General features: G+C 46.4%; 1 protein-coding gene across 1 annotated transcript in view; it reads right to left on the bottom strand.

Moving 5' to 3' along the window:
- Positions 1-9,663, bottom strand: part of Brd4 (bromodomain containing 4) — a 30,184-nt gene extending 20,521 nt beyond the window's left edge. The window contains exons 1-6 of the mRNA XM_013505125.1: positions 9,347-9,663; positions 7,403-7,540; positions 5,939-6,074; positions 3,898-4,187; positions 2,957-3,322; positions 1,857-1,985 (exon numbers count right to left, since the gene is read on the bottom strand). Of these exons, the coding sequence (XP_013360579.1) occupies positions 1,857-1,985; positions 2,957-3,322; positions 3,898-4,187; positions 5,939-6,074; positions 7,403-7,540; positions 9,347-9,631 (1,344 nt within the window). The 5' untranslated portion in view covers positions 9,632-9,663. The remainder of the gene's footprint in view (positions 1-1,856; positions 1,986-2,956; positions 3,323-3,897; positions 4,188-5,938; positions 6,075-7,402; positions 7,541-9,346) is intronic.
- Between the last annotated feature and the right edge of the window lie 17,940 nt (positions 9,664-27,603).

The raw sequence follows: 27,603 nt of genomic DNA, 5'->3' as shown, positions 1-27,603 counted from the left end.
CTGGTCCCTAGGTCACGGTCTAAGCAGCAGCACTTAGCTCAAAAGGCTATTGTGTGGCACACATCCCGTGGCCATGCCACAGGTGAAAACTCCACATCTGGGCAGGTTCATGCACTCCTAGGCAGAAATTTTTTTGTGGGAAAAGCAGACACTGTGAGGAGTAGGTGGCTCCAAGGTATTCGTAAATGGCAGAAAAAAAAACATACAAAAATGAGGAAGAGAGCACCAGACTACAGTAGAGGAGGCTGTTCTTTCCAGTCCTTTCTTTAATAAAGTAGCTCAAAACAGAACTCTTGAGCACTGACAGGGAACTTGTTTGGATTTCACTGTTTCCATATAGGTTGGAAGGCAAGTAAAGGATGTGGGTATCAGATCTAGGCAGCACAGGCAAAAGCTACATTTTCTTAAGAGAACAGGAGGGAGGCAGGTAACCACTGTATAAATCTGAAGGCACCACTGCCACTAGGTGGCCCTTACAAGAACTGCAGTAAAATTAAAAAGCTGGACTACTTTTAAGGACAAGAAACAGCGCTCAAGGGGCAGTCTTCTTTGTGAGGACAGACAACACCAAATTGGTTTTGCAGTGCCCCGTGCCCAGCTAAAGTCAGAGAAAACAGAGCAAAAAAGACCTAGAAATAAAAACCTTCCAATCTGAGCACGAGTTTGAATATCAAGAGCCAGGTCCACATTAGTAATAAACAGCCCACCTGACTTCAGTCATAGGGAAATAGTGGTAACAGGGTTCAGGTGACCTCTGTGTGGCACAGACTCACAGATCACCACAGGCTTTGCAAGCCCTCACCTCCGCCTTACAACACTTACAGAGTGCTGGGCAAGCAGGTGTGAGGAAGCCCAGAGGCACATACTGAGCACACTTGCACCTCGTGACAGCAGGTGACCCAACCCACAGCCTGTTCAGATCTGTGAACAGAGGCAACCTATGACCCTGGGGAGAAAATGCTGGGAATTTTTATGTTTACTTTCAAACAATTTTAAAAAGTAGGTTATCAAGGTATTAAATATTGACTTTGTTCTCCCAAATCTTTTAACCACTGATCTTACTACCCAAAGACAAGCACTGCTTAAATTTAAGTATATGTCTGCCAGGCATGGTGATGCACGCCTCTAATCCCAGCACTCGGGAGGCTGAGGCAGGAGGATCCTTGCAAGTTTGAGACCAGCCTGGGCTACGAAGTGAGCTCAAGGCCAGCCTGAACTGCATAGCCCAAAATAAATAAATAAATAAATTTAGGTATATTTTATCTTTTAAAATATAAAAGTGAAATAAATTTACACAACCTCTCACATATACAGTTTATTTTTTTTTTGGTACCGGGAATCCAACTCAGGACATACACAGTTTATAGTGTGCACCACCCAGAAGTCCCAACTTGAAGGACTGGGCCCATGAATTCCCCCTATTACAGAATTATGATCACGTGGAACACCTAAATATCCACTATACAGCTAGAAGGCAAACAAAGGCTTTCAAGGGTCTGGTGAAGACAGATCCATAGGTTAGGTAGTTATTCTGGCTCACAACTGTGACAAACTACCAGCAAAGTGTGTTCCCCACCAACTTGAGTCAGGTCTATTGTGGAGAAAAGATCAGCTATGAGTAGTACACATGTTCTTCCAGCCAAGGGTAAAAAAGTGGAGGTGGAGGGTGAGGAGAGGCAGGGGAGGGAACTTTCAGTGATCACCCCCAAAGAAAACCAGCCAGTTTGCTTTGACAGTATGCAAGTAACCCTAACCTAAAACATATGCATTGGCCTGAGCTGAGTGGACTCTCCCAAGGCGATACAGGTATTATCTCAAGGCAAGTGAGAGGTCTGGCCAGTGCTCCCCAATCTTACCTGGAGTTTCCGGGCCATGGCTACTACTTCATGGTCAGGAGGATTATACTTATAGCAGTTGGAGAACATCAATCGGACATCGGCACCAAATTCCTGAGCATCTCGGTACTCACGGGACTCTAGTTTAGACTGGAAAGATGAGACAGAGTTAGCTGTGTCTCCCTATGTTGTTCTTTTTGTTTTGTTTTTGAGACAGGGTCTCACTGTGTAGTGCATGCTAGCCTTGAACTCGCAGTGATCCTGCTGCCTCAGCCTCCCGGGATTACAGGTATGCGCCACCACGCCCAGCTCTGCCTGGGTTTTGGGGTCATCAGTAGTATTGGTGAGGGCTACCTGTAGGGTGCAGGCTGGGTTTGGGATGGAGGTGCGCTTAGGCCATGACCTCATTTATCATCATCATGTGGACAAGTAGGTTTTTAATATTAAGGCTTGAGCCTGTGAACTCAATGTCCTGTTAGCAGCACATTTTAGCCTCTGGGTCACTGTAACTGCCTAAATTTAGGGCAAGAGGACACAGAATCCCAAGGCAGGGCTTAAACCAGAACTGAAGAGAAGATGAAGGCTAGAATGGGTCCAGCCTTGATTCTGCATATTTTCTTGGAGACATGGAACAGGACACTGGTCAGGGGAACACAGCACCATCTCCTGCTTTGACTGCCCCATTGGTTGGGCTTCCTTACTCAACTCCCAGAAGGAGAAAAATGCAAAAAGTCTTAAAAAGCCTTTGAAACACTTCGCTGAAAATGCCAGCCAGCTCCATCACACAGAACCTAGCTACTTCTTATAGCATTTAGCAGATACAAGATGCTTGGGACCCTAGGCCCTCAGGGCCACAGAGACTATGTCTTGCCTCTCCTCAGACAAGGGGAAGAGGGCAGCACTGCTGCTTGCAACGGAAATGGGCAAGAGCATTGTCAGGATGCATATTCCCAAAACAGCCAGCAGGGGGCGCTAGGTTTCTCTGGGCTGGTGGAGAAATTTTACACATCTCCACAACTCAAGGGACTCTTCACTAGTCTAGGAAGAAACCTGGGGAGAGAGGTCCTGAGGGTCAGACAAGCCTCTGCCCACTCCTCCCCCCAGGGGGTATGCACGGTCACCTTGATTGTGCTCATGTCCATAGGGTGCTTGATGATGTCACAGTAGTCGTGTAAGCCTAATGCCTCCACATCCACGGGTTTATAGAAAGGCCAAGCATAGGCGGCGTGCTTCTTGGCGAACATCTCCTTAAGAATGCCACTGCAGCACTTGAGCTGTTCTGAGACCTTGCTGCTCTTTTCTGGCACTGGGTGCTGCTGCGAGTCAGGTACATCCTTCTTTGGGGGCTTTACAGGCCGGGTGCTTTCCCGCCGGGGGGGGCCCAGCTTGGCAGTCTTGGGCTCTGGGGCCAGTGAGGGCGGCTCATGAATGGAATCGATGGTGGTGGGGGTGGTGGTGTCTGCTTTCCTCTTCACCCCCTTCTTTGTCTGCCAGGAGCACAGATGTGTCAGGCTCCATCCAAAACGGCAACAAGCACAGCTGCCCCTTGAGGTCACCCCTGAAACCAGGTCCTATCTAGTATCCCAACAGTCACAGGACAGAACCCAAAGGCAGTTGCACAGGTGAAGGACAGAGAATAGGGAGACCCTATCCCACCCCTCCTCTCTGTAGCTGGGCTAGAACCAGTCAGTGGCAGGAGGGAGCACAGAACTGCGCTCAGGATCTGTTCACTCCCATGCTTGCATCAAAGCACTTCCCAAAGCTGTTTCCCACTCAGGGACCTCTCCCACAGTGCCCACAGGAGGTAGGAGTCAGACTAGACAGTGCCTGTAAACATGCACAGTCTAAATCAGAGGAAGAAGCCACTGGGAGGAGAAATATAGTTGTGATTTCTCTGGGTCAGCAGGGTACCAGCTTCTGGGAAAGACCTTCCCCAGAAATACTTGCCAGTGCCTGGGGACAGAACAGGCCCCAAGTAAAGCATCAGCAAGGACGGGACCACCTGTCTCCTACAAGCCCTTGCCCCTGGTGACAGGAGCCTAGAAGTGCCTGAGATGCTCACCTTCACAGGCTGTGGGGTGGCCGCAATGATGGGCGGGTGGCTCTGCACAGGCTGAGGGGTGGGAGCAGGTGGGGGTGGTGGCTGAGGGGGCACCGGTGGGGGAGTCTGCAGTGGCTGGGGAGGCACCACTGTCATGACAGGGGTCTGGACGATGAGGTCTGGGGTGACAGCAGGGAAGGGGTGAGGCGTGGCCTGCACAGGTGGAGGATTCTGCTGAGTAGTCTGGGTCTGTGGAGGAGTTGATGCTTGAGTTGTGTTTGGTACCGCGGAGACACCAGGCTTTGCTGTCCCTATCAATCATAAAAAGGACCGGGAGTTAGAGACTCTGCCAATACATGCTGGCTGACCTTACCACACAGCAGCACACATCTGTGGTACACTTGCTTCAGACAGAGTGTCTACATGTTCCAGGCATCACTGTGCCAAAGCCATTATCTACCCCAGGGCTCAGGGAGCAGCAGCACATTGAATTTTGCACTTCCTGGGTGTCCTGGCCTGAAGGACACACCATGCTGGGTGTTTTCATTAGGACTGTGGATGGATAGCAAAGAAATGCTCCTTAGAACATCCAGCTAGAGCTGACCCCATTCCCACAAGTGCTGCCTTCTGAGTGAGCATTCTGGCAGGGCTGCCAGAAGCCATTCTTGGCGAAAAGGTTTCTGGAAATGGCATGATTTCACCCCTCAGAGCCACAGATGGACAGCTGCTGCCCTTCATGACTACCTCTGGCTCTGCCCCTGTAGGCTGTGTGGCCATGTTCAGATAAAAAGGGTTACACAGTATGGCCAACACGCTCCAAAAATGGGGGGTTATGACCAGGACTCTCCCATGAGCAGGTGGACCAGGGAGTTGGAGCCTAGGGCCATGATCTTGATCATTACATCTTCCAAAGGTGCACTGGATAGAAGGAACAGACACTCAGCACTCTGTAAAAGAAGTCTATCTGTGGGGTGTCTTTGGGCAGCACCTAGGCTCTCTGTGAAAAGTAGGTTCCTCCCTTTCCCTGATTTGGATCAGAGAAGATGTCACTATGTCTGCCCTGTACATACACCAAACATATAAGGTATCCTGTCTTCATATAAGGTTATGTGTGAAAAGCAAAGGGGTGACTTGCAAAACTGGTTTCCCTTGTTCACTCCATGCACCTCAGGGGTTCTAAATGTCCCTGTGCTACTACCACTTCAGAATGAGGTGAGAGGCTATAGAAGCCAACAATTCATACCCTTGAAAACATCATCCTGTAGCACAGAGCTACAGGAGAGAGATTTTCCTAGAGAGAAACATTTCTTTCATAACTCTCCGCCAGCTGGCCTCCAGAATCCTGTGTCAATGGGGATGCAGGGACAAGGGAGACAGGACATGCAGAGCCAGACAAGGAAGGCACAACTGACGTTGCTGGAGGTGGGCATGACTATGACACACAACAAACCTCAAGGCTTTTGATCAGGCCACTGCTTAAAACTGCTTCTGATCATATTATTTCCTTTAGAATGGAAAGGCAAGGCTATAGGTATGCTCAGTGGCAAAGCACCTGCCTAGCAAGTGTGCAGCCCTGGGTTCACCCTTGAAAGAAAGACACAAAAAGAAAGTAACCGGAAGGAGAGAAGGGGTGGGAGGGGGGTGGGGAGAGAAATCACTTACAGCAATACAACACTGTCAAGGGGAAAATTCAAATAATGTCAAAATACTTTGGAAAGATTTTTCTTTTTTGTTGAGACAGTCTTGCTATGTAGCTCAAACTGGCCTAAACTCTCCATCTTCTTGCTTAGCCTCCTGAGTGCTGCGATTACAGGTGTTACACTTTGTTTCTGACCTAAGTCCAGGGAACACTGTAGAGAAGGCAAGGTCCACTGACTACTACTTGGGGGAAGACTATAGCATTATAGAACCCTATGGGGCAGATACAATACTGAAACTGATCCCAGTGCTTCCACACAGCAGGACCTTAGTAGATAATCACCACTGCTCCCTGCCTCCCCCACTCCTCCATTAAACTTGGAAAAGAGACAAAACCAATTTGCTTGCTGTTTCTGTACCCTACCTGCTTCTTTTCTCCCTCGTCCTCTTCCTTTTGCCTGGACTATCATGATCTCAGTTTCTTCTGTGGGAAGTTCGTTGATTTTCTGTAAGAAGAGCTTCTCCAATGCTTCTGCCATTAAGACGATGTCATCTCCAGGCTGGATGAAGAGACATGTGTGGTAGAGCCAGAAGCTCTCCCCTCCTGCCTCTGTGGACCTAAGCCACCTCCTCCCCCAATGTGTAAAGCATTGCATTTACACACTTATCCTGATATAGAGCCCAAGGGGCCATAACTATATGCTACCAGGTGTCCCAAGAGGTGCTGACCCAGCATCTACATGCACCTTTTTTCTTTTTGTTTAAGCTCTGGCCTCTCTGGGAAACCATGCTGGCACCTTAAAAGCATCTACCAAGTTCATCCAATCCCGGATAGGGGTCCTCCTTGCTTTAGTTGGCACATCTCAACTGAATTCACTATAAATGCTTAAATTATACAGGATTTCCTGCCATGATTGCTTTAGCAGGGCTTCAACAGTACTCCCCAACATATTCCCAAGGCAGCTTGGTGGGGTTTGGACAAGGCCCATCTCATACTGTTTTATGGATCCCCAGTCTGTCACCTTGTCCAGAACATGCTGTTTTACCACTCAGCTCTGAACCAAGGGCCTGGTTCTTACATTTCACTTCCACCTAAGTGGTGAGAGCTAGACTTTACAAAACACAGTAAACTTCAAGAAACTCACCTACCCATCTCTTCTGGGCAATTTTACCCACTACACCAGCAGAGGTCAAAAGCTGAGTTCTGTATAGTGTCTCCCTCCAGAGTCGTTATATTTGAAAGGGTTGGTTTTAATCACTTCTGTGGTCTGAACTGTAAACAAATGATCTGGCTTCATGGCCGAGCCAAAAGGTTTGGCTACGGGGTTAGAAGTGGCTCTCAGGTTTACATGTAAGATCAAGGCGATACTCAACTCTATGGCCAAGATTTATCAATGGTCATGTCCACAGTTCCAAGAGAGTATGACCCACAGAACAGCTGGGCTCTGCAGCCCACCCCACTGTGCCCTCTCACACCAACATTTCAGTCTGAGCATACCTCTGCATGACTACAGCTGAGTAGGCTCTTTCCTGACAACTCATACCACCCCAGTGGACTGTCATGGGCTGCCACTGTCCTCCTCACATGTTCTCTACTAGACATGCTGAGGAACTAAAACCCCAAGGGTACCAGGAGCACATGCTTCAGGCTCATAAAGCCAGCTTCAAGTGGCTAGAGTATTCCTCCCAGCAAAAGAAACACTCCCAGTCCAAGACACAACTGAAGGTCTCTTCGCCTCCACCTCCACTTCCAATGGTCTGATTCAGATTGGAAGTCCAGCTTCTTCTGAATACCCCAATCCCTGTTCCTGCCTCCTGACCAATCCTCCACCTTCTCTACCTTCTCCTCTTCTCCCAGGGCATCTGGACACCCATCCCCACAGCTCACCTTGTTGTAGATGTAACAATTTGTAAACATAGTGTTGAAGTCCTGGATACATTCCTGAGCATTCCAGTAATAGTTGTTTTCCAAGCGCTTCTTTATTGTTCCCATATCCATAGGTGTTTTAATGATCTTATAGTAATCCTGGGAAGGAAAGAGGGCAAAGGCTAGTGTCACCTCAGCAGCTATCCTGGGAAGGCTAGGCCAGGTCAACCTGTGGGTTTCATTTTAGGTCACCCCACAGGTAAACCTACAGGAGGTATAGCAGAGATGGAAGCTCTTCTACGATGTAAGCAAATGACCATAGGGGATATCCAAGATAAAGTGGATCAGGGAAGGATTCCTAAACACTAGGAAAATGTACAAGCTGCCAACTGCCCTCTCTTAGTTGGTTGTCTTTATTGAAATGTATGGTTTTTTCCTTTTATGTTTATATATCCTTTCATTCTAAATAACTAATGGGGCAAGCACACAGCCTTTTGTTAAAAAGCAGTTCTTACCCAGTAAAACAACCCATAGCTGGTCCTCCTTCATCCATACCATTGGAAATTTTACCTGTTCATAAAATGCATGTGCACACCCGGACACCCTAGGCAAGAAGCCAAGAGGGGACTTAAAACTAGACCATCATTTAAAAAAACAAACAAAAAAACCCTAGACTGTCTGTACTATGCTCAGGCCTCCTTTCCAAGCCCAAATACATCAGCCTCAATTGAAATCTACATTTCTTCCTGTCTCCAGAGTTCCCTAAGAATAGTATTCTGTGTTTGCACTGGCCACAGTGGGTTCAAGTGCCTCAAGGGCAAAGAGGACTGCGAAGGAGAGCTGAGCAGGAGGGAGGTGGGATGAACACAGAGTGTTAGGGAGTGAGACTGACAGCTAGAGCAGTGGGCTTACGGCATGATAAGAAGCCCAAACACAGGTGAAGCTCTGGAAAGCCTCAGAAGAGAGAAATGGGGGAGCTATTTCTTTGGAGTGGGGTGTCTATTAACAGACCCTGTAGAAGAGACAAGCTCTTGCTAGCTCCCAGAAAAACTGGGTGATACTGCTGCTGTCAGACCAGCCCCTCAGTCAGCCCACACCAAGGACTACAGGATGTCTTCACTGCAAGCAACAACCATCCTCCTCTGCGTTCCTCACTCTCTCCTCTCTGAATACATCGGATCAGTCCCACTAGCGATCAGCCCGTTCCCTCACAGCTGTGAAGGGTGGTGTCAATAGGTGGACTGACACTCTGCCAAGAGCAGGGCAATCCCCCTGCTCACTTGGGAGCCCAGCCTCCATTTCTGACACCCAGCCCTTGGCCTAATCAGCTATACACAACTGTCTGTTTCACTTGTCAGTGCTGTTCCCGTGACCTGTGCTGGGAGGATATGCTGCCTCTGCAGAGATCTCAATTCCTCCAGAACCTCCTTCTCCCTGGTCTTTGCTGGCCCAGCCCTCCAAGCCTGTCCTCACTGCATTCTTGGTCCCTGTTAAAGAGAATCTGCTGCCTCTTCCTGTTCTGTGCTGGTGATGGAGATGATAGTGTTAGTGACTACTGATTGATGCGCCAAGTCAGTCCCTTCTAGCACAGTCTGAGCAACACATCTACTACTAGCCTGGTGGACCACAGACCTCTTTAGAGGAGAAGGGTCTAGAACTGCCAAGCACTCTGATTTCAGCTTACCTTGGAAATAGAGGTGAACCTATGAGTCACCCTTCCCACCTTATTTGAATCTCTCTTTTTACAACTTTGCTTAAGATCCCACTATCCAAGAAACCAGTTAAGTGTTTAAGCCACTTTCTTTCTTCTTCCCCATTCCAATTATCCGGAGAAACCACACAAAGGCCTTACAGGATATCGCAGTCAGAGCTCTCACCATAACTTCAAACCCATCCCCACCCTCCCTTGGAATCTGTGGAGACTATGGATGGACAGAGGACCTGGGCCCTGCACAAACTACTCACAGGGAGGTTTAGCTTGACAGCGTCCACAGGCTGCTGGAAAGGCCACGCAAACTGGTGTTTCCATAGTGTCTTGAGCACCACTCTGAGCAAATATTGCAGCTGATTGGTCTGCCTCTTGGGCTTGTTGGGGTTGGAGGTCTCTGGAGGTGGGGGGTTGGTGCTGGCTGCATTGGCTGGCTGGGGTTGGGCCTGGGCCTGCGTTGTGGACATTTGGGAGGTTTCTAGTCCATCCCCCATTACTGGCAGATTTCTCAATCTCGTCCCAGGGCCACTCTCCGCAGACATGCTAATGATCCCATCACATTCTTCACCAGGCACTGTACAAGAAAAAAAAAGTCCCGTCAGAGATGAGGCAGCAGACAGGTACTCCTTGAAAGGATATGGCCCCCGATGCTTGCAAGGACTGAGCTTCCCTGGCAGTGACTGCACAAGTCGGCACAACCGCTCCATGCTGTAAGTGCAGGGGCTCTAATATCCACTCTCCTCCAAGACTCACCATATAACAGGGAAGAGAGAGATCACCTCCCAAGAGTGGAGAACAGGCATGGAGATGAGAGACAATCAGGAGCCAACTGGGTGCTATGGGTGCTATGGGGAGCTACTGGGTGCTATGGAGTCCATGGGGGAGGAATATAATAAAGCCACGTTTCACAAATCTGCACATTTCTTTTCCTACCTGCAAGCATTCAGGAGACAAAGCCTTGAGTGGGAGAAGGTTTGCAGCCCCCTGAGTTTGGCATTTACATTCAAATTCTTGTTTTTATTTTGGCTCATCAAGCACTGAGCCAAATCAGTAACTGCATTTGGTGAGCTGACTCCAAGCCTGCTTGCCACTTGATGGCCCATACAACCTCTGCTGAGGGCTCAGGGCATAGCCTCATTCTTAGAACATTTTCTTAGCAGCTTAATGCATGCATGCTGACAAAAGAAATTATATAAGGTTACTGTTGATTTAAAGAAGAATCCATGAGCTGGGTGTGGTAGCACTTGTAATACTAGCACTCAGAGGCTGAGGCCGGTGGATAGCTGCAAGTTTGAGGCTAACTTGGGCTACAAAGTGAGTTCAAGGCCAGCCTGAACTGCATCGCAAAACTGTCTCAAAAAGACAAAAATGAATGAATGAATGATCGATCCACATGCAACCTACTCTTTTATTAACCAGAAAGAGGTACCTCTAGCGCCTCTTGCTTGGCTGCCAGTGCCCAATGATTAACCTATCTTGTGCCCTCCCATCCCTCCCTGAACCACCAATGAATGAAGGCACTCTGCAAACCCTGCCACAAGCATCCTCAAAATGGCAAGTTTGCATTACCAGTCCAGTTATTCCAATGAGACAAACTCCAAGATACACAACTGTAGTCTGGGGATATACATTGTTCTTAACGCAAATGGCCTTGCAGAAACACAATAATCCACCCTCTACTTACAGGGCTGAGAGTTTCCATGCTGTTAATGAGAAAAAACAAAAACAGATACTCAAATGTGAGCCAGCCAACTTTCATTATTTCTGTGCCCTGCCTATTTATGACATCTTTCTACAGGCAAGAAAAAGATACTACCAGCAGCTGCGGCTGCCTGTATCTAACAAGATCTCTAGGAATCAACCTGGGAGTTTAGTGAGGACAAGAAAACCTTCTGGCTGAGGAAATCAGCCAAGGAATGGCTTTCAAAAAGGAGAGTTTTATGACTACTGGCAGGCAGAAAAACAAGAAAAAGCAGGCGAGGCTGGCTCACTCTGTTGTGGCTCTCATTCTGGAACATCCTGGAACACTCTGTGTAGGTCAAGAACCAGCTTTATACGTAGGCACTTTAGTTGCTGATGAATTATAATTGAGTCCAACTGTAATTGAAACCAAGGATAACATAAACTTCTTTGCAAATGCAGTTCTGTCATACTAACTTATTTTAAAAGCACTATCTTTCTACAAAAAGCAACTCAGTAGTCTGTTGCTGGGGTCTGTAGAGAGCAGGACCTCCAGCCATGAGGCAGGCTAGCAGGTTAGCAGCCTGGCACATCGGTCTGGTCATAGGGGGAGCACAAGGCCGACAAGGTGCGAAAACACTAACATCTCCAGAAAGCCTCTTCCTTTTCTATGGTACTCCAGCTAACCACAAGTACAGTTATTACCACTAAAGAACACCTAAAGAAAGCATGGCTCTAAGAAGAGGCTGACCCGGGGAGGGGATGTCAAGGTTACTTAGTGCAAAGATTCTGAAGGAGCCAGGGAACAAATTGTAACTCAGGAATAAACAAATGATCAGTGGTGATGAAACTATACTGTGGATCTCACAGATCCAATAAAAGAACAAAATCCTTGTTTGCTTCAAGAGGAAAGGATCTGTTCCTCCTTCTTTTTTTTCCATCCCAGGAGAGATTTAAGAATACTTTTTGCAGGCAGGATTGTAGCTCAGTAGTAAAGCCCCCGTCCAAGCAAGTATGAAGGCTGGGGGTTCCACCTGCAACCCTACCCTCTTCCTTCCCCCTAAAACCAGAGAAGGGAGGGATGCAAATAATGTAAACAAACCATTCAGAGTAATCTATTGTATCCATAAGTCACGGAAGAGCAGCCATGGTGTAGCAGCCACTGTTGAACAAAGATTTAGTGATACCTGACCATGTCCAAGATGCCAGATTAGAACTCACAATCTGCACCAGGCAGTCCTAAGCTCTGAGAAGGGTGGCAACCGATGGGAGCTTGCTTTCCCTGGAGGACGTCCAGCTCACCAAGCTTAGACAGGCTACTTAATAAAAGGGATCCAGGGAGGGCTTCTTGAATAAAGCCTTATCCTGGTACCTCTCCCACAAAGGGTACCAGAGATAGGAGGGGACATCAAGAGCTCCCTCCCAAACTGTCACATTGCGCCACGGTGCAATGGACAGGAAGGGTAAAGATAGCTGGGCAGAAATGTCCCCCAAATGAAAGGGAGCAGTGAGCCAAAGTTTAGGACCAAGATGGGGCATTTCCCTGAAGCAACTTCATTTGAAGGTGGGGTTAGTGACTTACCACAAAAGCCTAAAGAGCACCCAGCTATCATCACACACTGCGGTGGCTTCTTTAACTACAACCCCTTTTTGATGCTGTAGAGAGAACCTAGGGCCTTGTGCATGCTAGAAGCATGCTCTGCGACTGAACTCCTGCCATCCCACCTCTACAGTGATTTCTAAAGGCTGACATCTGACTAGGTAGGCCTGCTCCATATGTCAAGGACTGCCCATCCTATTGGGGGTATTTCTGGAACAAGAAGTAACTGCTGTGCAAACCTAGAAGAGTGCCCGTAGTAGGGAGTGATATGCCACTGGAGGGAGGGAAGTACACAGGGGCTATGTAGGGAAAATGATGGCATCTCAGACTGAGCTAGAGGCTCAGAAAAGACAGTATGAGCCCTGGAGCCCTGAGCGAACACACGCCAGTGAAAGAAAGGAAAAGGCCACACACAGATCCATGGAGGGAGAGCACCCATAGGCTGGGGGTGGGGTGTGAACTGTCAGAAACTCTGCTCAGGAGACAACAGTAGAGAGGGATGACAGACCTGCCCTGCACCTAATCTCATGAGTGTGACTCTGCGTATGTGTACACATCTCACAGAGAACATATCACTACTGACCAGAGAGGTGTAGCACAGTAGGGCAGGCCACCCAAGGAAAGGTTGGAGGGAGGCAGTGCCCCAGAGGCTGCATCCAGCTATGCATGGAGCCTGTAGAAACTATTCACTTTCATTCCTGAGGTGACCGTAAGAAGAAAGATGATTTCACCACTAACAGGGAAGACCCCAACCTCAGAGAGGGGTCCATAGCTACTTTCAGAGAGACATGCCAAAGCCTGGAGTAGTGCTGTGGCAGGATCTGCTTAACTGTGTCCCAAAGCCAGCTGGGGAGCACAAACTGGTCTTAGGTGAAGGATGCACTGGGCTTGAGTTTTCCCCCTTTTATTCTCATCCCGGTATTGATGAGGAAAGCCCTAGTTTGATACAGTGCAATGGCTGTACTGTGAGGTGTTAGCACTCAATTTTATTACCCTGAGAGAATGTAACGACTTACCTTTATTCTCAGGGTATTTAATTTTATTTTACTGCAGCTTTTAGGTTCTTTCAAAATACGTGTACTATAAAGGAAACACAACCAATTTAAAAAAGAATGAGCCTACAAATATCAAGTCAGGACTGGGGTGAAGTGACAGTGGTGAGGGCACAGACTACAAGAACACGCTGGGCGACTGGACAGGGCATCAACTAAGGAACAGCATTACACAGAAGTTGCACGGCTGGTGGGGTTCAAGAGTACCTGGAGTCTTCAAGATCAGCACACCCAGAAAGACAAAGGGATGGGAGCAATGTGATCCTACACAAGGAAGGGGACGCTTCCATGTACTGGAGAAGGATGAAACAGGGGTGGAGGGCATAGTGAATATGACTAAATAACAGCAGACTAGGAAAAGTACAGCTGATGCTGCAGGTAAGCTGAGGGCCCCGCCTTGGAGAAGCTCTAGCCCCAGGGCAGAGGAGCAGAAAGGCAGCAAGGACATAGGACAAAAGAGGTCTCAGCTGCTTTCTTCCCACAAAGAGGAAGCAGCCCCAGAAAATTTCCATTAAGTAGTAACATTCTGGAAATCTCCAAGCAACGTCCCTGAGGCAAGAGGAAAGCCAAGGTAGCCAGCTTTCTTGAGCTTTTGGGTGGCTGTGCCTTTTCTCTTTCCAAAAAAGATCACGGCAAAGCCAAAGGACAGGGGGCACTTGCGTGCTCTGGGCTGATGACTACCTTTCTTCACCTTCAAGCCTGGGCCAGACAGGCCAAGGAAGCGGTATTTTCTGTTTATAAGATGGATGGAGTTTCCTTTGGGGGCGGGGGGAGGCCTTTCTTTTGCCTCATCTTAGAGCTTTAAGCCACTTCAACAGCTGAAACACCCCCCAGACAGGCTGCTTACATTTGATACACAATAGCCTTTAAATCTTCTACAGCTCTGCTTCTGGCCTCACTGACTTTTTAAAAAATGGGCTTGGGATGAAGCTCAATGCTAAGGCCTTGGATTCTAGTGCCAATATAGCCAAACAAAACAACCCAACCCAGGAACAAGATCCACATATTCATGTAAAGACTGAAGTCAGTTCCCCAAGGAAAGAAATTGCTGAAGGATGCCAACCAAATGAGCAGGCATCACATGTTCACCATAAGGATTAGACCTGAGAGCCAGGAGCACCTCAGTTTCTCTTAAGAGGCTCTCAGGACAACCATCAAGTCACACACATGACCACCAATGGCTGCCATCAGGTAATGCTGCCTGCGCCAGAAGGTAACCATGCATTGCCTAGCACCTACCCTGAGTACACAATGCCATGTCACAAGGATTTTATTCCCAGACACCCTGCGTTTTGTGGTTCAGTCTTCCCTGCACATAACCACAGGAAAGTAAAATGTTTAAGGAATCTCAAGAAAGCACTCCTGGGCTGGAGGTATAGCTCAATGGCAGAGCCCTAGCAACACAACACACACACACGCACACACACGCGCACACACACACACACACACCTGTCCCTCTCTCCCTCCCTCCGTCCCTCCCCCCTACTGAAGTGAAAAGGAACGTAAGGAAAACCAACCAGAACATCTAGTCTCTTACAGGTCAAGGAAGAGGGATCCGTGAGTTCTATGAGACAGCAGAAGACTGTGTGGCACAGTGCTGACTAGGTCAGCCTCCTTGCTAAATTCTTCCAGAGTGGTCACACCACATTGCCCCAGGCCACTTGCATCAAGGTTCCAAACAGCACAGCCTCCCAGTCATTTGCTATCCCTGCTGGGAGGACACACACAGGCAGGCTGTGACCCCTCAAGCAGCAGCAGGTGTTTCTTTGATCTCCATCTAGCAGCTCATGGTCAGCCCCAAGGGGAGGCCCACAGTGACTTCATCCCTCCTAGCACAAGGTGGTCATGACCCACAGTGACCACACCTAGACTGTCATCTTGGGGCTTCCACCTCAGGATCAGTACTTCTAGAAATGAAAAGCAAAGCAGCTCTCACGCTGACAATGTAGCAGGCCTGGATACTCAGCAGTGGATGTGATGCCCCTCTCCCCCGAGTAATTAAACAAAACTTAGGTGAGTATCTTTGAAGAAGGGCAAGGTTGTTCTTGACAGGGAGAGACAGACTTGCCCTGACATGGAGATGGAGGAAAAGGGTTACACCTCTGACGGAAGAACAGAATCTGGGAAGGGGAGGGACTAGGTACATGCTCCTGTGGTGAGTGAAGCAAAGAGGAAACAGGACTCCCAACCAATGCAGTAACAGCACAGGCAAAGGCATAGATCAGTGGTGGTGCACCTATGGCACTCATGCCCTAGTGGGCTGTTTGTTATTATTGAAAGCTCTAAAAGGTTTGCCATCACTGGTCTAGACAAGAGAGGCCAACGCACATCAGACACTGGCAGAAGGGTACGTGGAACTGACACCGCTTCTAACCAAAGTTTGCCACCTATAAAATAAAACACTGCTCTTTCCATTCTCATTCTAACCTTTGGCCAAGAAGCAGGGGCCACCTATCACTATGCTGAGACAGACGAAGGTCAAGAAAACTTTCATCTTACTGTTTCCAACCCAAAAAGGCTGCACGATCCAATTGGATGTTCTATTTTTATTTTTACCTCTATTCCCAAAAAGTTCTAGAACACATATTCCCAGTTAGAGGAGTAAGAAAAAGATGACACTAATATAGCCATGGATAGTGCCAAGGCACCCCATGATGCTATGGGGAAACCAGAAGGGCACTGCAGTAACTTAACACAAAATAATCAATAATTTCAATGTTAAACTGTACTACCATTCTTTTTGACAATGTCATACCTTGTCAAGTTTGGTGTTTAGCAGTTGTTGCAATAAAACAATATATAAAATCAACATGAACAGGAAATGCAGACACCAGTGTGCAACAGATAACACATCCAATTAGGAAGTAACTATGGCTATGTAAGGATAAAATAGTATCCTTTCAAGTTATGTGTTTCATATTTTCAACAGCTACGCAACTGTTGGGACATCGGTACTTCCTCAGTTGTTTGTACCTAGCTACCTAGTAAAAAAAACTATTTAGTATTTCCTTAGACTTAGAAGCACTGTGAAAAAATTGAGATGCTTTAGATTTTAGAAATTTAGAGAATGCTTGCGCTAATGAAAATAAAAACATAGAATGTTTTTCTACATTCATAGGTCTTTGAGTAAGCATGACTGCTTTTCAAGGATATTCATTTGTTGCTAGGCTTGGGAGGCTGAGGCAGGATGACTGCCTGGAGTTCCAGGCCAGCCTGAACTGCATGGTGCAACATGTCTCAAAAATGCACTTATTATCAACTCACCTCTTCTTTTAAGAACAGTATAGGGCCGGGGATAAAGCTCCGTGGCACAGCGCCTGCCTGGCAAACACAAGGTCCAGAGTTTGATTCCCAGCAACTCCCCTCCCCACCAAAAAAACAAAAAAACAAAAAAAAACAAAAAAAACCCAAAAGACAGTGTAATATACCAGGCAACATCACTGTGAAGTTTTCTAACTCTCCATAAAAAATATTATTTCTTTTGCTATCCTTAAACTTGTTTGTAATTCTTGACAGTAGTACAAACAAATCAGAAGCCTAAAGACATAAAAACTGTTTCACAAATTAAAGTTCAGAAAGCTTGAATTTTTTTTGCAATGACAGAGTTCCTACTTAATAAACTATGTGGCAGCAAACACTTTCCACCACTGCTTCCATCAAATCCTGGTTCTCTCATCCCCTTATTACCACCAGGTCAACTCTAGATGGGTTTCCTTCTTGGAATTTGGGGACTGAATACAGACAGCAGGCCAGTTCTAAGACTTTAAAGGCAAGCAACAAGAGATGAAAAGTGAAAGACCACATACAAGTGAAAAATCAGATTATTTCTGGAGATTCAGTTCCCAGTTCTGTCCACTCCAAGAAGCTGAGTAAACCAAGTGGTTATGACCAGCTACACTTATTTCCATCTGAAGTGCTCCTGGTCTCCTAGCCTACCATAAGCCCACTGAAAGTGCCCAGCTCTGTCCTGCTAGTTCAGACCCATCCTCCTCCTCAAGTGACAGTACACTGGCAGCAAGATGCCACAGAAGAAGGAACAACTATAAAGACAAATGTTAGTAAATCAAAAAGCTTTCTGATTTCTTTAATAAAACACAGCAGCCATACTTAGCAGAACTTTATACATGCCATCACCACGTGCATCGTCGGGAAAGGTACACGCTGCTTCCTGAGCTGATGCTCTCTGTATTGAGCACTTGACCTGTATCAGTTTAACAGTCAAATCAATCCTTGCAAAGCAGGCAGTGGTATCATCATCACCACCCCTGCAACAACACAGAAGAATGGTGTTCTACACTGGAAGCTCTGCCCGACAGCTATCTCCTTACCAAGAACAGAGGCAACAACCACAAGGCGGCAGAGGCCCCACAGACCAGAACCCCTGGGTATCCACTTGGTCAACCATCCACACTTCACGTACCCATGACTGGGAGTGTGTAGAGGCATCCAAATGCCACCAGGTTTGTGCACTGGGGCACAGGTCAGATTTCTAGTAGTGATATTTCCAAAGAATTTCACTCCTGTAACCAAATCAGAACTGAGACAACTCTCACAGCACCTGGCCATCTGTTTCCTATGAGATTAGGCCCACGTCACAAGCAAAATTTGAAGTACAATTCACTGCTGAAGCTATGGGGCATGGGACAAGGAACCAGCAGAGTAGAGACTAAGTTATCATTCATGCTTCCTACGCAGGAAGCAGTCTGAAGTAAAAAAATGTAAGTTCACATCTACACATACCCTCTTTGGTTTTTCAAGTGTTGAGGCTTGAACCCAGGGTCTTCATACTGAGCTATATCTGGACCTCTGTTCTGTTTCTAATTTTGAGACACGGTCTGCCTAAATTGCCCAGGCTGGGCTCAAACTTATGATCCTCCTCCCAGTCACACATACCTGTTAGACACAGGAGATCACCTCCCCACCACTGTGAGGCTTCTCTATAAAGAATGACTTGGGGTAGGGAATGGGGAATCCAGACTTTGGTAAAAACCTTGTAATTTCTCTGTATTAGTCAATTTGTGGTATACCCTATCCTGTTCTAGAATCTTTGTTGAAATGCTGGTTAAACACAAGTAACAGAAGGTCTGTTCCCCTCCTGCTCCTAAGTGTGGCGGCTATTCACATTCACAATGATGGCCATGTTTAATTGTGCAATCTGTGTCAGTGGGGAAGCACAAACAGGATTACTTTTCCATCTGACTGGCTCAGGCAGCTGGTGAGAACAGCTCTTGTGTCATCAGCCAGACAGAGCTGCCTGGAGCACAGCCAGTAGCCATGTACAGAGGCAACTTTTAGAAGCCTTAAAGTTCCTTCACACAGTTTGTATATACACCGAGCCCTGCCTCTTGGACCAGCCAAGTTGGGGTCCCATTACCTCAGACCCTGTGGTTTGCCTTGAACCAGATGAGCCAAGGCAGAGATAAGCTGGCCTTCCAGCAAGGGAAGGTGAGACACAGTCAAGCTCTCTGTCCCCTAGAAGGGACACAGGCCAAGAACAATCGTGCAACCAGAATGAGCACGAGCCAGGCCTGGGCTGACCACAACCCGGCCAACCAAAGCTCTAGTCCCTTCCTTTAGAAAGCACTAAACAGGCCAGTTACACTACAAGCACACAAATCCTGCACTTTTCCCTATAAAAGCTGCCAGGAGCTGGAGGTATGATAAGCAGCCCAGGTACAGTAAAAGGTTCCTGTTACATATACATTACATCATGGTGTTGACTGCTAAAACCGAGCAGATGGAATTGTGAACCAGAGAAAACAAACATTACTACAGACAAGATCAAGACTGTTGGGCTAAAACATATTCCAGCAGGGGCATGCTAGGCTAACTTTGCTTATAAAGGGAAATGAGTAAATACCATCAGCTGTGCAGTACATACCGTCTATCAAAATAATCCATTTTGCTGTCACCACAACATAAAAGCTACCACAACCCAAACAGATAAACCTGGCTATGTGCCAACAACTCTGGCCTGAGGCTTGTAGTCTGCAGCTTGGGTTCCACAAATTTCCAGAAGGCAAATCTATGTGATTAAGAAAACATTACATTAGAAAAGCAAAACTGGGCTTGGAGGCACATGCCTGTAATCTGAACACTTGGAAGGCCGAGGCAGGAGGACTGCTTTATGAGCCAAGCTGGGTTATTAAGTGAGTTCAAGGACAACCTAGGCAAGCAAAACTTTAGATGGAAGTAAGAAAGCCAGGTGTGGTGGTACACATCTGTAATACCAGCATTCAGGAGTCTGAGTAAGGAGGATGGAGAGTTCAAAGCCATCCTGGGCTACAAAGTGAGTTCCAAGCTAGCCTGAACTACTTAGTGAGACCCTATCTCAAAGAAAAAAAAAAAAAAGGAATAGGCAGTGATGCGCATGTGGGACCACAGGATAAAGCAGGTCTTGAGTGACTGTATCTATTTACACTGAAAAACCAATCAACCACCTAACACATACAGTATGTAAAAACAGCCCAACCCCTTTTCCATCTGCCTCTTTTCACAAGCTCCCATCATCTTCTCTTGGTGTCCACCTGTCCATTTCTCTACCAGCTTTGCTGGACTCCACGCAACACTTCCCAAAAGAGCTGTAACCTGGACATAACCCAAATTCAAGATTCAAAGATTACAATAGAGCTAAGTGGTCACAAGCAGAACACTTGCTTTGATGCTCAAAGGCTTCAATCCCCAGCACCACCCCCTCCAAAAGAGAAACAGGACACCATTAACCCAAGGCACACATATCTACTGACTCAAAGTGTATCCTGGGTGTCTCCGGTTGTGCCCTTCATGATTTAAGAGTAATGTTTTCTTCTGGTTGCTTCCACCATTCCTCTATCTCCACTTTTTATTTTTTGATCATTCATCCTTTCAACAAAGCTAGTGTGGAATGTGCAGTACTGAGTTCAATCTATATTGTAATATGAAACACAACACAAGAGGACTCTTAATTCATATAGAAAAATCCTACTTCACGACAGACTCACCAGGTGTGGTGGTCCACACTTATAATTCCAGCATTTGGGAGGCTGATGACGGAGGATTGGCTGAGAGTTCAAGGCCAGCCTGAATTATATAGCTAGACCCTATAAAAGCAAAAGAGACTCTGAGCAGGGTGTGTTATAATCTTAGCACTCTGGGAGGCTGAGGCAGGAGGACCCCAAATTTGAGCCCACCTAGGGGAATTTAATGACTTAGCAAAATAAAAAAGATGATAAAAAATAAGAGCAAGCTGGGGATGTATCTCAGTGTAAAGGACTAAGGTTTCAAGATCCAGTATCAAGGGGGAGAAGAACCGGACGGGGCGGGGTGCAGACAGAGACCGATTCTGCCAGCCTTGGTAGCTTGCACCTGTAGTTCTAGCCACTGGAGAGACTGAAGGAGGAGGATCGCTGAGCCCAGAAGCTAGGAGCTCAGCCTGGGCAATGCAGCAAGACCCCGTCTCAAAATACATGCATGCATGTATGCGCGTGCACACACCCAACCAAAAAGAGAGAAACTAAAACAGCCAAAGATTAGAAAATAGGCTCCCAGTGAGGCTGGGCACTTCTCTCTGCTGCAGAGGGGTCCCAGTAAGTAGAAATATAGGAGACATTGAGGAACAGAAGAATGTGTAAGGAAGCAAGACTAGGAGATGATGTTCACTACGTGGAGGACACAAGAATTTGAAATGAGAAAAAGGTGTAAGAGTGAGAAACATAGGTGAGACAAACCAAGCTGTAAACACAGTCCTGAGCAACCCCGGTAGAAATGAGAAAGCTTCTGGATATGATACCACACTTATCTTCTGGAATCTCCAATCTCCAACAAAAGGATGAACTAGGCATGGTGGAACAAGGCAGAGGCAGCAGAATCACTGCTACTGTGAGGCCAACCTGAACTGGAGACCCTGTCTCAAAACTAACAAAGGATAAAAACCAATTTCACAATCTTCATGAGCAAAACTTAAAGCTATATTTTAAAAAAATCCAAATATGTAACATTTCCAGCACAACAAATATCAGAAAAACAAGTTAGTACCAAGTTCAATGTATGTAATCGAGGTTAAACTGGTAATCTGAGACACTAAGAAGAGGAAGATGCAGATGAAATCTGCAAGCCCAATGACCAGGCTGCCTGTGGCTGAATGTTCAGAACATACCAGCTTGGCGCACAGGCCAACTTTATATGAGTGGAAAAATGGAATGGGAAAGATGACATTCCAATTAATTTTTCTGTTCAATTTCACTCATGGAGGAGGGGAGGCTGGACGAATAATCCAGAGGACACTGTGCCCAGGCATTCCTGCAACCCATCTACACTCACTGGGACAAAAAGTGGCCAATGGAACAGAGCACAAGTGCTTCCAGAGACACCATGATACTGACACCAGGGGAACACTTTAGTCTGACAAAAGAGGGCCCTCATTGAGAAGGAAAGCCAACCAGGTCTCTAATAGCCAAGACAAGACACAGAGACACTCATGTGCCAGGAACAAATATATCCATGAAGGGCAAGGCCACAGACTGACTCAGGGTTGAGAGATTCTAGTATCTGATTACATAAATGACAAAGCTGCTGCTAATGGGACAACCTTTTCTTCATCAATATTACCCTGCATTCTTCATTGTGAAGCTGAACTTTAAACGCTACCGCAGTCAGTATCCAGGCACTCTTAAAACAAGTGGCTCCAGGAAAGATGACTCTCTTCTAGCCTCATTCCTCAACAGGTATTCGACCCCAGCTAAGGAGAAGGGAAAGCACCACTGTACTCAAAGGAAAGGAAATGCAGAAAGTGCTCAGCGGCAAAAGAACCTGCCTGGCAAATGCAAGGTCGTGAGTTCAGTTCCCGGTACCAGAGAAAAGCAAAGAAAAAAAATAAATAAAAAAAAATAAAGTGACACAAAATTAGTATCAGAGCTAGACAGACCTCAAGGCCCCCCCGTTTGTAGAGTAGAAAGTAAAGACTGACTCAAGGCCCAACGACCAATTAAACTGCCAGGTTTACACTCAAAACACACCCCAAGGGTACAGAAAGGGCCAAACATCTTCACAGAAGCCTTTGACAGTCAGTGCAGCCCTAAAAAACAGGCCAAGAGGCCTTGGCTTTCAAGCCATCCAGACAACCATGTCCATGCAGCACTGCCAGGCATTCCTCAGACATCATCCCATGTGCAGGTGCTGAACGGGGACAAACCCACACTGTTTTAGATGAAAACAGCTAACTTGGCAGAGAACTATCACCTTTTTTTAAGAAGTTTTTTTGAGACAGGGTCTCTGTGAGTCCAGGCTGGCCTTGAACTGATAGCAATTCTCCTGCCTCAGCCTCATGAGTGCTTGGGTAATAGGTGTGAGCCACCATGTCCAAACACTTCTTCAGGCTGACATTGTTTGCTATTCATTTCACAAACTTTCCACAAAGCCGTGAAGCATCCCAACCCTTATATTAATAAGAAGGATGATGAACTAGACAAAAAAATAAATGACAAAATGCATATCTCATCTCATTTGCATTTTCTACTTGATACCTCTGTTTTCCAACTTCCTGAAATGACAGTGTGTAGTTTTCCATCTGGAAGAAAGGAAGGAAATGCTTTAAGGAAGTTTTTAAACTGCAGAGGCTGGGAAGGAGTATAAATCAGACCAAAAGAGACACCTAGCTTAGTAAAAATGGACCTACCCTGATTTATGAGGCATGTGTGGGGAAACACGCAGATCCACATGCCATGATGGCCTCCAGCTCTATGCTCTGTGCCAGTCTCATTCAGGGAGAGAGCCACTCGGGTTCTAACGTCTTCCCACCAATGCATCACAAGATTCTGTCTTGTCTGAAGAACTGGAGCGAAACCCACAAGGGGAGAGGACCCTCCTCCCATTTATCTAGTAATGCAAATCAGTCCTGAATCCAAGACGGTGAGACAAGTGGTAGAGCCCCTTGAGCTCCTCTCCTCTACCAGCTCAATAGTGGAACAGCCAATGCGGTACGGGCAAAACTGGGAACCAGGAGCATTTGCAGGCCTGAGGTCTCATTAGGATACAGGACAAAAAAAGACACCCCAGCCCAAAATTCAGCAGTACAGAGTGGGAAGTAAGAGGAAGTATCAGTAGGGGTTGCTGCCCAGAAGTGCATGTCTATGCTTGTACGGTATCTGTGTTTATCGAAACAAATCCAGTGAGGTGGCTCAGGCAATGTAAAATTTTCTAGGAGTCAAATTAACATAAAAGACAAGGAAAATTAATAGTGTATTTCACTGACCCTAATACCCAAAATATTTCCACATACTATTATTATTAGAAACATGAGCCGGGCATGGTGGCACATGCCTGTAATCCTTGCACTTGGGAGGCTGAGGCAGGAGGACTGCTGCTAGTTCAAGACCAGCTTGGGCTACAAAGTGAGCTCAAGGCCAGCCTGAACTGCATAGCGAGACCCTGTCTCAAAAAGACAAAACAAACAAACAAAAAACCCAAATAAGGTAAGCATGGGGTGCACACCTGTAATCCCCACACTTGGGAGGTGGAAGCAATACAATTGCTGTTGAGTTCAAGGCCAGCCTGGGCTACAAAGTCAGTTCAAGGCCTGGCTGAACTACACAGCAAGACCTTGCCTCAAAAAACCCCCAAAAGGCCAGGCGTGGTGGCGCATGCCTGTAACCCCAGCACACAGGAGGTTGACGCAGGAGGATCACCACAAGTTTGAGGCTAGCCTGGGCTCAACAATGAGACCCTGTCCAATGAATGAATGTTGAAGATGCAGGACAGTGCAACAAACAGGACTCTCTTGTCATGTGTGAAGCCCTGGATTCAATCCCAGGGAGAAAAGGAAGGAGGGAAAAATTAATATCACATGTGACAAGTTTATCTAGTGAATGGGGGTGACAGCATTTTTGGAGACAGCATGAAAAATCTCTAAAGGAGATGCAACTGATATTCCTGTATCTAACAATGCTTACTGTGTGTTTGGTTCTGTTTTGTTTTTGTGGTGCTGGAGATGGAATCTAGGCCCTTGTGCCTCCTATGCACACACTCTACCACTAGCTACACTCAGTCCCTTTTACAGGTTTAGAGGACAATGTTCTTTTTCAGAGACAGATAAAAACTTTTAAGTGCATTCATTTGGCATACAGCCATTAACATATCTCCAACTGTTTTCTTCATAAGGGAAAACTGAAAAACTATACCCATTAAACACTAACTCCTCACCTCCCCCTCCCTGCCCCAAGAACCTACTCTAGGAACCTCACTTTAGTGGAATCTCACACTATTTATCCTTTTATGACTAGCTTATTTCACTTGGCATGTCTTCAAGGTTCATCCATGTTATACCATGTGTCAAAATTCCTTTCTAAGGCTGACCGTGTGCACACACAATTTACTTACATGTTCATTCAGCAATGAACATACTTCTTTTATCTTTTGGTTATTTTGAATAGTGCTTACATGGACATAGGTATATAAATACCTGTTTGAGCTCATGCTTTCATGCCCATATTCTTAAAGAAATGTTTGCTGAAGTACATAGAGATAAGATATTTCAAATAATGTAGGGAAGGGGTGCTTAGATAAAGATATAAACAGCCAGCCAGGTGTTGTGGTGCATGCTTGTAGTATTCGCACTAGGAAGGTTGAGGAGCAAGGATCATGAGCTTGAGGCCAACCTGGGCTACATAGTGAGACTGTCTCAAAAAACCGAGAAAAAAAACAAAACAACAACAACAAAGAAACACCAGAAGAGACATAAAGCAAATGTGACAAAATTTTAACTGGTGAGCCTACTTATAAATTTGAAAATTTTCAAAAATTAAAAGAAAACAATGTTACTAACTTAAGAAATCCAGGACCAGTTGCCTTGAAGGAAAAAGCCAATGTAAAAACAAGGACAACAAAAACAGTTCTGGCTGCAGGCCCAAAGTGCTGAGCTGTACTTGATTTGCACAAAGAGAATAGATTAGCAAATGCTAAGACTTTTCCCTTGAATGAAGAGAAGGACTGAGAGAACTGAAAGACCCTGATCCCTATACTAGTGAAAGTGACTTTACTCAGGGGTTATGCACCATATACTCCAGGGACTCTGTTGAGAGGATGGAGAACAAGAGTAGCATGGAGGATCCCACAGGAATAAAACATATCCAGAACAAGAAAAATGACAGGGAATGGGGTCACACTCAAGAGGCCAAAACTGGATTCCCAATTGTCAAGGAACATTACTGTCAACTGCAAAAACTCCATCTCCGGTAGAAAGCTGGTTATTTGGGGGTCTCCTACACAGAAGCAGCGCACAGCAGCAGCTGAGATTGCTCAGAAAATGTACCCCAAATATCAACTGAAGTCTGCTGGGATGGTGGGCTGAAGCAGTAGCATCCTACATGGTTACACAGTGGGGCAGTTAGAAGTGGTAGGTATGAGCCACACAGACTTAGGCTGTTGACAATACAGGCCTAGGTAACTACCCCCAACCCCACCACCACCACCAAGACTGAAGAGTTGATATAAAGGGAGAGGAAGTAGAAACTACCCTAAAAATAATAGAAGTGAAGTACACAGCACTTTTAACTGTTTCTGAACCACCAGTTCATGACTGTCCCATTGGGCAGCCAGTGCCACTGGTGGTACAAATGGACCTAATTACCTTTATTCGTCTACTAATAAAATTAATAACATTAATAAAAAGTCACTTGATGGAACAGTCATGCATGTACCACCAGTGGTTCAAGCCTCCCAGCAGCAAGACACATGAACTGTCATGAGCATATTACAGCATTATACACTGAAGCAGAGTTTTGGTCCAAGGTAAATACACGAAAAGAGAGAAGGAAGATGAGAAATTAATTTTTAACAAAGGTTCCAAAGCCTGGGCAAAGACCTTCTTATCACTAGAAGTTGGGGACTGGTTCCAGGTATCAACTTAAGTGGTTTCCCATCCAAAATTAGCTCCTGGAGTTGAGGTGTGGCTGTCATAGACCACTTGCCTAGGTTGCAGAAGGTCCTAGGTTTGATGCCACTGGGGTTAAGATTAACTCCATCCCAGTTGTTTATGAGGTATACACAGAGGTCAGCCAAAACTACTGACGCTGCCTTAAGCTCTCCACATCCTCAGGTGGATTCCCCCACATTGGCACAGTACATGGGCCAGCTTCACAGCCTTCCTTGGTTCTTGCCATGGCAGCCATATAGCTTGTGTTACACAGGATGATGCTTATCCATGAATGAGGACATGAGGAGCTGCTGAGAGGGAGGAAGTCAATGCCCGAGGGTAGCCGGTGAAAGCAGGGAGGTGGCTGCCTTCTCCAGCAGACGGAGGAGAGCAGAGTGCTGAACACATTGCATGAATGAGCTCTTTCACTGCTGGAGAACATGCCACAGTATCATCTGTTGGACAGAAAGGTTACAGAACAGGCAACATATCCTTGGTCTTCCACAGTCAGACAAAAATGACCAACTAGGCCTACCATGCCAAGATGACTATAACAGACAAGTCCCCCAGCCCAACGTGAGTTGATAAACAAACTGAACTATAGTCCTTGTGTAAAGGGAACTGAGGAGTTGCCCCAGAAATGCTGTCTTCTCCCTCTGGTTGCATTTGTTCTTCTCTTCTAAGCTCACGCGTCTGTTATCTGTGTCCCAGGTTCAGATGACTAGTGCCTACTTGCCCAAGTCAGCCAGAAGCCAAAGAGGGAATCTAGGCAGGGATGTGTTGACATCTCCAAAATGATTCTAGTAGAAAACTATACTTCTCAAATACTTAATACTGGAAAATAGGTGAGCATTATTTCCTCGATGCAAAACCACTCTTGTAGCTAAACTGGGAGATGCTAGGAAAAGTGTGGCTAATGAGGGCACTGGAACTCCCGACCCCTGGGTTCTGCTTATGGGTAGCACCCACAGTCAAGTCCACAGGGGACCATCAGTCCCTCAGCAAGGAGCTCAGGTCAAGAACATTTTCCAAAGAAATGCCTGAAGGGCAAAGAGGAATTTTCATTTTTGTTTTCCCTTTTTCTGGAGAGGTTTGGCTTCAAGGAATGACAGACAAGGTAAAATAACCTGAGCTCCATGGGTGAGGGGAGGAGGTTACACAATGGACACAGGAACCTCCAGTGACAGAAGTACCCAGAGAATGAAGTCCTTAAAGGCTTTACTGAGGAGCCAATTAAGATTAAAAGAATATCCCATCAAGCCCTCCTTACAAATCCTGAAGGCATTTAAAACCAAG

This window comes from Chinchilla lanigera, unplaced genomic scaffold, assembly GCF_000276665.1.
Source record: "Chinchilla lanigera isolate Chin_1 unplaced genomic scaffold, ChiLan1.0 scaffold00094, whole genome shotgun sequence".
Lineage (NCBI taxonomy): Eukaryota > Metazoa > Chordata > Mammalia > Rodentia > Chinchillidae > Chinchilla > Chinchilla lanigera.
The sequence above is the reverse complement of the archived record's forward strand: the minus strand, read 5'-3'. Positions and strand labels throughout refer to the sequence as shown.